The following is a 12,338-nucleotide window of genomic DNA, read 5'->3' as shown; positions in this document are numbered from 1 at the left end:
CTTAAAACAATAAGTTGTATCATACACTATAAGTTCATATGACAAGACAAGACAACATTGAACAACAATCAAGATAATTTTTTGTCTCATGAAAGGAGATTAGTAAAAAATTGCTTGATGTCTTAGCATTTACCTCAAAATACTATCAAATTGCATGAAAGGACAACTTCTTTTCAAAATTTTCTTGGGGGGGGGGGGGGGGGCAACCCCACAAAAAAATTCACTGGCATATATTATTCAGGTAGCAATACAGCCTTCAATAAAACTACACCTAAATATTGAAAACTACACTTTCTAAATGTATAAACTACACTATTATCTTAAAGGGGGTAAACAGGTCTGTACATGGCACTTGCATCTGGGATAAGTTTTAATATCACTATTGAAGCAAAATCTTTGGAAAATGTCACACTTTATTTGAATGGAACTCCAGTCTTTTAAATGATCAATACCTCATATCAGCTCACATCTTATGGTAATTTCATATGCTGAATAGTTTATTTAAAAGCTTTACTATGATTAGTTCATTATGCAAAATAGTCAAAAATATACCTGACCCACAATTCATTTTATTTATATTAGTTTGTAAAAGAACTAAAATAGATGTTTATTTTACACACATTAACATCTGTGTTAAAACATCTTGTAGCAAAAGATTTTTTTTTATTAAACTGTTGTTTATATCTAAATATTATTGATAAGATCTTTTAATGAGACTATTTTGGCAGTTAATGCAGTTTTGCTCTAAATTCAAGAAAATTGAAGCCAAAACCAAATATGCAAGACAAAATTCTAAAGTATAAATACTGATGTCTATTTTGATTTTAGAATTCTAGGGGCCAGAAAAGTGTCCTTATCATATCTTCTCCTTTCATAAAATTCTTACAATTAAGTAAAAGCTACCATTTCAATTTTAAATAATTTTAGGTTTGTAGTTCCAGAGTTATAGGACTTCAATAGTCAAAATAAGGGTTCAATATATTTGCTCATGGTGCAGCTGTTTATTTCTCTTTTCAGTTGCCACAAGAGGAAGCATTTTGTATTTCTTGATTTGTGACATGAGTAATGTAAACAGAATGTATCAGATCTCATTGAAACAGTTCCTTGGTATATTTGACATTTCTATGGCCAGGTAAACTTAATTTAACTCAATTTGGAGGGAACTATATTAATAACTTTTATCTTATAAAAATACCAAGTAATTTGTACTTATTTTGATTTCAAGATACAATAATTACTTTATTTACAATTATTTTGAAACACTTGATAGATTGATTAATTTGTGTTTAATGCCACTTTCAACACTATCGTGCTCTTTCGTGGTGTTCAGTTTTTATTAGTGGAGGAAGCTGGAGTACCTTGAGAGAACGACCGACCTTCAGTACGAAAACTGACAATTCTAGTCAATTAAGATTGGAGTCTAGTGCACCTGCCCCGTGCCAGATTCGAACTCACAACCTCAGTGTTGACAGGCTATTGATACAGTAGTTTGAGTACTTAGACCACTCGGCCATCGAGGTAGCTTGAAACACTTAAAATTTAGATAGAATAGTATTGTTTCTTGCCTAAACTATTGATTTTTAGCTCACCTGGCCCAAAAGGCTAAGTGAGCTTTTCTCATCACTTGGCTTCCGTCTTTCATCGTCGTCGTCGTCGTCTGTTAACTTTTACAAAAATCTTCTCCTCTGAAACTACTGGGCCAAATTTAACCAAACTTGGTCACATTCAACATTGGGGTATCTAGTTTTTTTTTAGATGTGTCCGATGACCCTGGCAACCAAGATGGCCGACATGGCTAAAAATAGAACACAGGGGTAAAATGCAAGTTTTTTATACGACCGCAAAAATTAAAAATTTTTTGGTCGTATATTGGTATGACGTTGGCGTCGTCGTCCGGCGTCGTCTGGCGTCGTCCGAAGACACATTGGTTTTCGCACTCTAACTTTAGTTTAAGTTAATGGATCTCCATGAAATTTTACCATAAGGTTCAATACCACGAAAGGAAGGTTGGGATTGATTTTGGGGGTTATGGTACCAACAGTTAAGGAATTAGGGGCCAAAAATAAGCATTTTTGTAACTTCCAGACAATAACTTGTGTGTAAGTGTATGGATCTCTCTGACATTGTACCACAAGGTTCCATATCACATAGGGAAGGCTGTAATTGATTTTGGGGGTAATTGCCTCAAAATTTTAGGAATTAGGGGCCAAAAAAGGGGCAAAAAACAATTATTTTTCTAGTTTCATGACAATTACTTGTGTGTAAGTGTTTGGATATTTCTTAAATTGTACTACAAGGTTCCATATCACAAAGGGAAAGCTGGAATTGAGTTTGGGGGTAATTGCCCGAAACGTTTAGGAATTGGGGGCCAAAAGTAAGCATTTTTCTAGTTTCCAGACAATAACTTGTGTTCAATTGTATGGATCTCTCTGAAATTGTACTGCAAGATACCATACCACAAAGGGAAGGCTGGGATTGAGTTTGGGGGTGATGAATCATAAGGGGGTTAAAAAAAATTTTTTTTGGGGGGGGGGGGTTTTCTTTTTTTTTCTTTTTTTCCTTTTTTTTTTCTTTTAAAATTTTCCATTTTAAGTTGGTTATTTCTGATTTATATTTAAAAGCAAATAATAATGATATGGTAGGAAATACACACCAAACAGGATGTGTAAATTATTATACAATAAGTATTGTGCAATAGCAAGAAATTTTCAATTGCACAGTATTGCACAATAGCAAGAAATCTTCAATTGCACAGTATTGCGCAATAGCAAGAAATCTTCAATTGCACAGTATTGCGCAATAGCAAGAAATTTCCAATAGCACAATATTGCGCAATAGCAAGAAATTGTCAATTGTACAGTATTGCGCAATAGCAAGAAATATTCAATTGCACAGTATTGTGCAAAAGAATATACTTTGTATAAATTGCTTATTTCTTGATCAATTTCAATGGGGTTTTATTCTTGAATTCTTGGGGTTCTTTAATATGCTGAATCTAACCATGTATTAAGTTTTTGGATTTTGGGCCCTGTTTTTAAATTGGTCCACATTGAGGTCCAAAGGGTCCAAAATTTAACTTTGTTTGATTTCATCAAAAATTGAATTATTGGGGTTCTGTGATATGCCGAATCTAACCGTGTATTTAGATTCTTAATTTTTGGTTCCGTTTTCAAATTGGTCTACATAAAGGTCCAAAGGGTCCAAAATTAAACTTAGTTTGATTTCAACAAAAATTAAATATATGGGGTTCTTTGATATGCTGAATCTAACCATGTATTTAGATTTTTGATTATGGGCCCAGTTTTCAAGTTGGTCCAAATCGGGGTCCAAAATTAAACTTTATTTGATTTCAACAAAAATTGAATATATGGGGTTCTTTGATATGCTGAATCCAACCATGTATTTAGATTTTTGATTATGGGCCCAGTTTTCAAGTTGGTCCAAATCGGGGTCCAAAATATAACTTTGTTTGATTTCAACAAAAATTGAATATATGGGGTTCTTTCATATGCTGAATATAACCGTGTATTTAGTTTTTGGATTTTGGGCCCCGTTTTTAAATTGGTCCACATTGAGGTCCAAAGGGTCCATAATTTAACTTTGTTTGATTTCATAAAAAATTGAATTAATGGGGTTCTTTGATATGCCGAATCTAACCGTGTATTTAGATTCTTAATTTTTGGTTCCGTTTTCAAATTGGTCTACATAAAGGTCCAAAGGGTCCAAAATTAAACTTAGTTTGATTTTAACAAAAATTGAATTTTTAGGGTTCTTTGATATGCTGAAGCTAAACATGTGTTTAGATTTTTGATTATGGGCCCAGTTTTCAAGTTGGTCCAAATCGGGGTCCAAGTTTGATTTCAACAAGAATTGAATATATGGGGTTCTTTGATATGCTGAATCTAACCATGTATTTAGATTTTTGATTTTTGGGCCCCGTTATCAACTTTGTCCACATTGAGATCAAAAGGGTCCAAAATTAAACTTTGTTTGATTTCATCAAAAATTGAATTCTTGGGGTTCTTTGATATGCTGAATCTAACCATGTATTTAGATTTTGGATATTGGACCATAATAGGTGAATGTCCAATTTAAAATTTTTAAGTTCTTAGACCACAATCATTCTGTGTCAGAAACCTATGCTGTGTCAAATATTTAATCACAATCCAAATTCATAGCTGTATCAAGCTTGAATGTTGTGTCCATACTTGCCCCAACTGTTCAGGGTTCGACCTCTGCGGTCGTATCAAGCTGCGCCCTGCGGAGCATTTTATTGTCTATTATTTTGAAAACCGTTATAAATAGAGAAAATCTGACAGGGCAGAAATGTTCAGAATGTTGAACTCTACCAATTGTCCATATATGTCAAAAATGTCAGACGTCTTCTTAGAGGAGTTATTGCCTTAAATGACAAATTTTACCATTTTCTTTCATTTTTGCTTATTATCTTGAAAACTATAATAGATAGAAAGAAACTTTAAATTGCAAAAATGATCAGCAAGACAAGTTCTACAATAAATGTAATGGTTGAAATCGTCAGTCGACTCCTTATTAGAGTTATTGCCCTTTGATGACGATTTTTACCAATTTTTTTGTGTTTTTGCCTTATATCTTAAAAATTATAATAGATAGATAGAAACTTTTATAAGCAAAAATGATCAGCAAGACAAGATCTACAATTTAGACAATTTTGTTGAAATTTTCCAATGACTCCTTATTAGAGTTATTGCCCTTTAATGACGATTTTTACCATTTTTTTTCAGATAGCGACCTCGTGTAATTGGACTTTTCTAGGTCTGTTTGATTTCATGTTCTAGGTTAAAAAAATAATTTAATCATCGATTTTACCTGTATAAGAATGATTTTTTTGTGGTCGAATCAGTCAATGAAATGGTTCTCCTTTGTTTCACTTTCGATGTTGACATTCTTTTTCTTTTAATGGCTGAACACGACAAATACATGCTTAACCAATCTCTAGCTAATGGGTTAAATTGAAGGTCACATGAATACGGATTCAATGAGGTCAAATTATTCACTTGCAAGTGAATAATTCATCAGCAATGTTTCTTAGCTTATTTTGACAAAATTGAACTAAACTGGTTGCTAAAAGCCAATTGTTTATTTTTAAGACTTCCATAGGCCAACTTTTAAGTTAATGTTTTGTTTGTTTGTTGGTTTTAATAATTTGATGATGTTCTGTTGGTAGTTGTTAAGGCTACCTGGATCTGTTTCAGAAGATAATTGTGATATATTAATTGGAGTATTTACTATAATGCATCAATTTTACACTGTCCATGGACCATATACATATATATATTAATGAAATATACAATATTTTCTGTATTATTATTTCATACATTTGAGTAATAAAATTTTTTCATGTGTATATATAATTCAGATCAGAGAAAAGTCCTGTGACTACTAAAAGGATTGGTAACATCATAGAGTACTTGTCATTTGAGGCCTTCAGATATACATGTAGAGGGTTGTATGAAGAGCACAAATTCCTCTTTGTATTGTTGATGACCTTTAAGATAGATTTACAGAATGGAAAAGTGAGGCATGAAGAGTTCCAGACGTTTATAAAGGGTAACCAACAATTTACAAATTGTTAATTTTCTACATTAGCTTATCTTAAAATTACAGTAAGTAAGATTCTGTTGTTTGTAGGGGGAAATCTCAATCATAATAAAAACAATATTTAATGAAAGTATAAATGAATGAAGTACCAACTGTGATGTGTTTAAGTCAAATGATATGAGATTTATGTCATTTTTATGCCCCTGCCATAGGCAACGGGGGCATTAAGTGTTACCCTTGAGCATCCTCCCGTCCGTCCCATCTTGAGTGAGGGGTATTCATGTCCTCAGACACATTCTTCTTTTATTTTTAAAACATCTAACCTTTCTTGACTTGCTACAATTTGTAATTGTAGGTGGTGCTGCTTTAGATCTGAATGCAGTTACACCTAAACCTGCCAAATGGATTTCTGACATAACTTGGTTAAATCTTGTACAACTTAGTGGTCTTGCTCAGTTTGGTGAAATTCTTAATCAGGTAATGTAACATAAATAAATTTTGAGTTTGAGCATTGTGGCTGGAGACATAAAAATGCCGGATGAATGGCTGTCTTTTTGCCTTATAAAGACAATAAACCTTACAGTTGTTGGTGGATTTTCTTAAAATTTTTATCATAAATTTCTCAATCGATTGTTAAACCCAAATCCAATTTAAAAAAAATTGATGGGAGTTGTGCACATCGGAAATAAGCAGGTTGAAATTAGACTGAAAAGCACTATTACCATTTTTATTTTTTGTGGATTTCGATGATAGTGTATACCAAAATATCTTTCTTTTTTTTTTAAATGTGTGCTACTCCACAATTCATTTATTGCTGTGGGCTCCAATTTTTGTGGATTGAGGTAAAAAAATTGCATTTTCTTAGATATTTGATTTCATTGTTTTGCAAAAATTTGTATACAAGCCTTTAGATAATTTATAGTTTGTTTAACATTTAAATTCACAGCTTCTCTGTATGCACAAAATGAACAAAAATTGGTACTCCACGAATAATAATGAATCCACAGTAATTGAAAAATTGCTTAAAATAAAAATAAGAAGAGGTGGTATGATTGCCAATGAGACAACTCTCCACCAGAGTCCGAATGACGTAGAAGTTAGCAACTATAGGTCAATGTGCGGCCTTCACCAATGAGCAAAACCAATACCGCATAGCAAGCTATCTCAAAATGACAAATGTAAAACAATTCAAAACCAAAAACCTAATAACTTATGTACAAAACAATATCTGAAAAACAAATATTATATACAGCAACAAATGATAACCACTGATTTACAGGCTTTTGGCTTGGGACGGGCACATACAGGATGTGGCGGGTTAAACATGTATGTGGCGTAAGCACTGTTTAATTGATCAGCATATTTTAGAGGAGTTAAGACCTTTGGAAATGAAAATTATGTAAGAACAATTGTGTTATGAGTGTTCTCATGCCTACAATATGAAAATGACCATAACAAAACTTTTTCTGACAGATTTACTGGAGTTATGTTGCATGAATTGGGGTTTTAGCATTATTTCAGAAAACCACTTCTTTCTTTATAATTCAAGCAACATTTTATATGTTTTATGTATCCATTATCCTATCTTATACAAAGTTTACAAATAAAATGTAGATGTAGATGACCCAATTGTGAAGTAATGTCTAAAAGTTTTTGAAACTAATGTCAAAGTTCTCAGCTGTAAAATCAAATACTTTACAGAAATTTATTTAAGGTAAAATAAATTTCTAGTTTAGAAATTTTGTATTATTTCCCAAAAATTCATATATCTTCAAGATTTTTAAAAAGAATTAAGACTGCACATGTATTGTGATGGTATCTACATTTATAATTAAAAAATAAAGAAGAAGTGGTATGATTGCCAACGAGACAATGAGACCAAAGGGGAAGGATGTCAACTACTACAGTCACTGTATGGCCTACATACACATTATGCCCTCCAAATCAATTTTGCAAAGTATTGCAGGAAGTTTTGTCTAATATTCATGACTGAAGAAAAATGAAAGGATATTAAATTTCTCTTTCATTTTTTAACAGTACAGGAATATTCCTGGAAAAAATCTTACTTCCTTTGAAATTTTGAACTCACATTCGTTATTTTTTTGTCCATTAATTAGGTGTCAAGAAATGAAAAGGGTTGGAGAACATGGTTTGACACAGATGCTCCAGAGGAAGAACCAATGCCAGATGGTTATAACATTTCACTGGATAGCTTTAGAAAATTACTTCTCATTAGGTAAACAGAAATTATTTCTTTCCATGACGTGAAAAGAAGATTTGTCCACTTATAGTTACTCATTTTTGTCCCCTGCGCAACGCATTGCGGGGGACATGGAAATACCGGGCGTCCTTTCGTCTGGTCTTGTAAGCGCTCTTATGTGTACAAGATTTTTATAAAACTTATATCATAGGTTTATATTAGCAATGTCTTGGACGAGATCGAATATCAGTGCCGATCAATTATTTTTAAAAGAGTTATGCCCCTTGAAAATGTTGATTATATGGAAAATTGCAATGTTATCGCTCTCATGTTCTTTTCAATTCTTGCTAGAATTTTATGAAACTTATATCATAGGTTTATACCAGCATTGTCTTTGACACTTTTGAAAATGAGTTCTGATCAAATATTTTTAATGAGTTATGCCCCTTGGAAATATAAATCATAATGGAAATCACATTGCATTTGCTCTGAAGCCTTCATTTCTCTTAAGATATTAATAAAAAGTTTTAAAGAACAAAAAAAGTGTGTTTTTTAGTTATTGCCCATGTACCTTGGATAGATAAAATATGTGCAACACCGAGGACATTGGAACTCTGTTCTTTTATTAAATTTACAATTTGAGGCTTTTAATTTAAATTTTGCCATTCTAGGGTACTATATCTTTAAGGCTTTACATTACCACATTGACTTCTATAGATGAAGGGGAGATGTATGTTTTATTCCACTAGTTCCTACTAGTTTATAGAAAGTAAAAAGTCATACTTGTGGTTACCCTACTGCCAGATTTAAACTTTTGCTATCATATGACATCCATTAACTTGTTTGAAGCTCAATCGGAATTGGAAAACTATCAGTTAGAAAGATCTGTTGAGACAAAATGTTCATGAATTGAAATTATGAATAAATTTTTGCAACAAAATGTTTGTTTTTTTTTTATTTTGAGATAATCAATCTGTTGTGTCTGATAGATTTCATTTCCAATTGTACATGAACGCCTCAATGATCTTGTGGTAGCATACTTGCCTCAAGTACAGGAGATTGTGGGTACAATCCCAAGCCAGGTCAAACCAAAGAAAAAAAATTGTGTTTGCTGCTTATCTGCTTAGTACACAGGATTTAGGAGTTAGAGCAAAGAGTCAGAGTAATATGCATACCTGTCAACTGACCCGTATTTTGTGGGTGTGACCTGTGAATTTACCAGCTCACCTGAGATTTTTAAATACCCATCCGGGTCATTAAATAACCTTGGAATTCATCAAATGACCCATTTTCACCCATTTTATGTGCCATAAGACTTCCAATGTCTAAAATGCTAAATTTTCCTCTGAAAAACGGCAAATCAAATTTTTCCTTGACAGGAAGTTCGATAATTTGCCCTTAATGAATGATTTACAGCTATCTAAACATAATTATGAGACTCTTTTGATTGAAAGGTAATAACAATTTGCTAAATTTTTCATCAAATGTACACCAGAAAGGTTGAAGCCAGTCTAAAGCTTGGCACACAATTTTATGTCCTGATTTATGAAATTTTGCTGTTTGCAAATACCAATTATCCCATTAAAATGATTTTAAAACAATTTGAACCTCTTTACACATTTCTGTTGGAGAAATAAAGATCCCTAATCTATTTTCAACATTTGTGTTGTCACTTATAATTAAAGATCCATGTGGTCTACCTGGGACTGCACAGAATGTAAACAAACAGTAAATTCATTTTCTCATTATTTGCTCGCTATGTATAGGAGCACATTAGCCAAAGCTGATTTTTTATCATAGTTGGAGTTTACAAAATTCTTTCATAAAAAATAGTGTGAATGAAACAATTTGAGGGCAATACTTTTAATATTGATATTTGATTAATAATAGATATTTTACAAATACTGTAATGAAGTTTAAATGAAAACATAAATTGAAATTTTAAATAATTTTCAGCAAATACTCACAATAGTGAATATTTGTAGGTAACTGTAGGTATATGTTATAGAATTTTAAAAAAAAACTCTAAATACTAAAATTCAACTAGAAAAACTTTGTACAAATTATGACCTGACTTTTTGTTCCTCAATGCATTTTCATTTTCAGAGGTTGACAGGTATGAATATGTCTAGGTATGGTGACATGTCTTCCTGTGAACTGTTACCTTGTGAAGTAGCTGTTTAAAAATTCTGCTCAGCGTGTCACTTTAGTACAAAGCAGGGTTAATATTCATATCACATTTACATGTTTTCCACCTGAATAAGCATTTAATTTGCCACTGGACATAAACCAGCCATCTATCATCAATTGCATGTACATACCACTAATAGGAATATGGAAAGGAAATGTGAGGTAAATACCAGTGAGACAGCAAGCCAACTACACAAAATACCAAAAACATCAAAGAAGCATAGTTACACAAAGTATTTTATTGCAAATGGTTTGAAAATTTCTTATGAAGCTCCTCCCAAAATTATAATTTGAACCAAACTTGGCCAAAATTATCCTTCAGTGAAATTCCTAAAATCATATTTACAAAATGAAAACAAAAATGCATGACACCCATTGCTAATACTGAAGATAAGGTCAAATACCAGTACCGCTTATTTCCTGTACTGTTACAGAAACTATTGAGATAAATGTAACCTTCATTTGTGCAATTACAGATAATATTAATAGGAAAATTATGTTTAAATTGTCATATAATGGTCTGGTGTAGGGATTTTTTTGTCACTGTTTCAGAATCAGTCCTTTATTTACAGATCCTGGTGTGCAGACAGAACGATACCACAGGCAAGAAAGTATATAGCTGAATCTATGGGAACTAGATATGCAGAAGCAGTTTTATTGAGTCTAGAGGATACATGGGCAGAGAGTGATACCAGAACACCCCTTGTGTGTTTATTGTCTATGGGTTCTGATCCTACAAACCAAATAGAAGCACTGTCGAAGAAACTTCAGCTTGGTTAGTAAAGATGGATTATAATTTTATCCTTTTGAGTTTTTCTCATCCTTTGGCCTCAGTTGTCTGTCATATTTTTTATTTCTTTGAAATTACATTTGTGGAGTCAAACAAAACTTTGAAAAAAAAAAATATAATCATCAATATTAGGGTGTTAAGTTTAGAATTATATTAGGGTGTTTAGTTTAGAAATTATAATGGATGTTTTTGCTCCTTACACACCATGGCAACTTTTTTTTATACTTTTTATAAAAAAAGAAGATGGGTATAAATTCAGTTAACCTTACACTTTTTGGCCTCCCATATGCATGGTGCTCCATCATTTAAAAGGGGGTTTTGCATTTCCATTTCACAGAATATACTTCTGCAACAAGTTTGAGCTATTTTTCTATGTCTAACATCATAGTTTTAGTTTTAGGATGAAATTCAGGCCCAGACATTTGGAATGCCTAAAAAAGGAATTTTTAATGGGGTGGGCTGAACCTTTTCCACTCACACACATAAGTCAAAGAAGTAAGAAGATTAGAAATCTTGTAAACATGCAAAAATGCATCTACTAAAAGTGTTTCTAGAAGATGAGGGCAGTGAAATGACTATTTCTAGTTTGAGGTTCAGTCAAACATTGTAAAAATTCAGAAATTTTGCCATTCTTGACAGCAATGGTGTAGCTTCCATAAATACTGTAGCAAGGCATGGTTTTTCTGCAATGTACTGTAAAGAGTCAATTGCATTCAAAATTTTATTAAATAATAAATAGTGGATATAGGTTAAGTGATGCATTTATGATACCTCTATAGTTTACAATTGATAAATCTAACCACCATCAATCATGGGTGCCAGCTTATCAAACATTACAAAATTGGCAAAATCTCGTTAGAAAATCTCTAACATCCTATATGGTACCAATTGCTTTCAAAAATTGAGAAAAGGATACATTTATAATCCTCTTTGAGAATTATAGTTGATGACCCCAGTAACTTGAAGAAAAAAACATATGTAGCTCCAGAAAATATGTCCAAATTGTGAGAGAGAGAAATTACTAAAAAGTCATATGCTGAAATAATATCAAATATTTCATTTTTGATTGTCGTTCTAAAATTTGGTGGACGCCGTAGCGGAAGGGGCATTAAGTGTAACCCTTGTCCATCCGTCGCGCACATCTCCAAAATTGGTTTCCATTCTCTAGTTTGCCTCAACCAAATGTTATAAAACTATACACAATGCTTATTACCACAAAACTCAGATCAAGTTTGAAATTGGGTGGCATCACTTTTACCGTTCATGAGATTTGCCCCTTCATAAACATAAAATTGGGGAATTTTTTGTTTCCGTTCTCTAACTTTAGTTTGCCTCAACTAAATTTTATAAAACTATACATAATGCTTATTACCACAAAACACAGATCAAGTTTGAAATTGGATGGCGTCACTTTTACCGTTCATGAGATTTGCCCCTTCATAAACATAGAAATTGCGGAATTTTTTGTTTCTGTTCTCTTACTTTAGTTTGCCTCAACCAAATGTTATAAAACTTATACACAATGCTTATTACCACAAAACACAGATCAAGTTTCAAATTGATTGACATCACTTTTAC

The 12,338-nt window shown here is 32.4% G+C and overlaps 1 protein-coding gene across 1 annotated transcript in view; it reads left to right on the top strand.

The window, feature by feature from the left end:
- Nucleotides 1-12,338, top strand: part of LOC127701706 (dynein axonemal heavy chain 8-like) — a 166,696-nt gene that overhangs the window by 138,268 nt on the left and 16,090 nt on the right. The window contains exons 74-78 of the mRNA XM_052205709.1: nucleotides 1,018-1,132; nucleotides 5,399-5,589; nucleotides 5,936-6,057; nucleotides 7,698-7,816; nucleotides 10,543-10,745. Coding sequence (XP_052061669.1) covers nucleotides 1,018-1,132; nucleotides 5,399-5,589; nucleotides 5,936-6,057; nucleotides 7,698-7,816; nucleotides 10,543-10,745 — 750 coding nt within the window. The remainder of the gene's footprint in view (nucleotides 1-1,017; nucleotides 1,133-5,398; nucleotides 5,590-5,935; nucleotides 6,058-7,697; nucleotides 7,817-10,542; nucleotides 10,746-12,338) is intronic.

This window comes from Mytilus californianus, unplaced genomic scaffold (genome assembly GCF_021869535.1).
Source record: "Mytilus californianus isolate M0D057914Y unplaced genomic scaffold, xbMytCali1.0.p SCAF_5, whole genome shotgun sequence".
Classification (NCBI taxonomy): Eukaryota; Metazoa; Mollusca; class Bivalvia; order Mytilida; family Mytilidae; genus Mytilus; species Mytilus californianus.
Note: the sequence above shows the minus strand (reverse complement) of the source record. Positions and strands in the feature narration are given on the sequence as shown.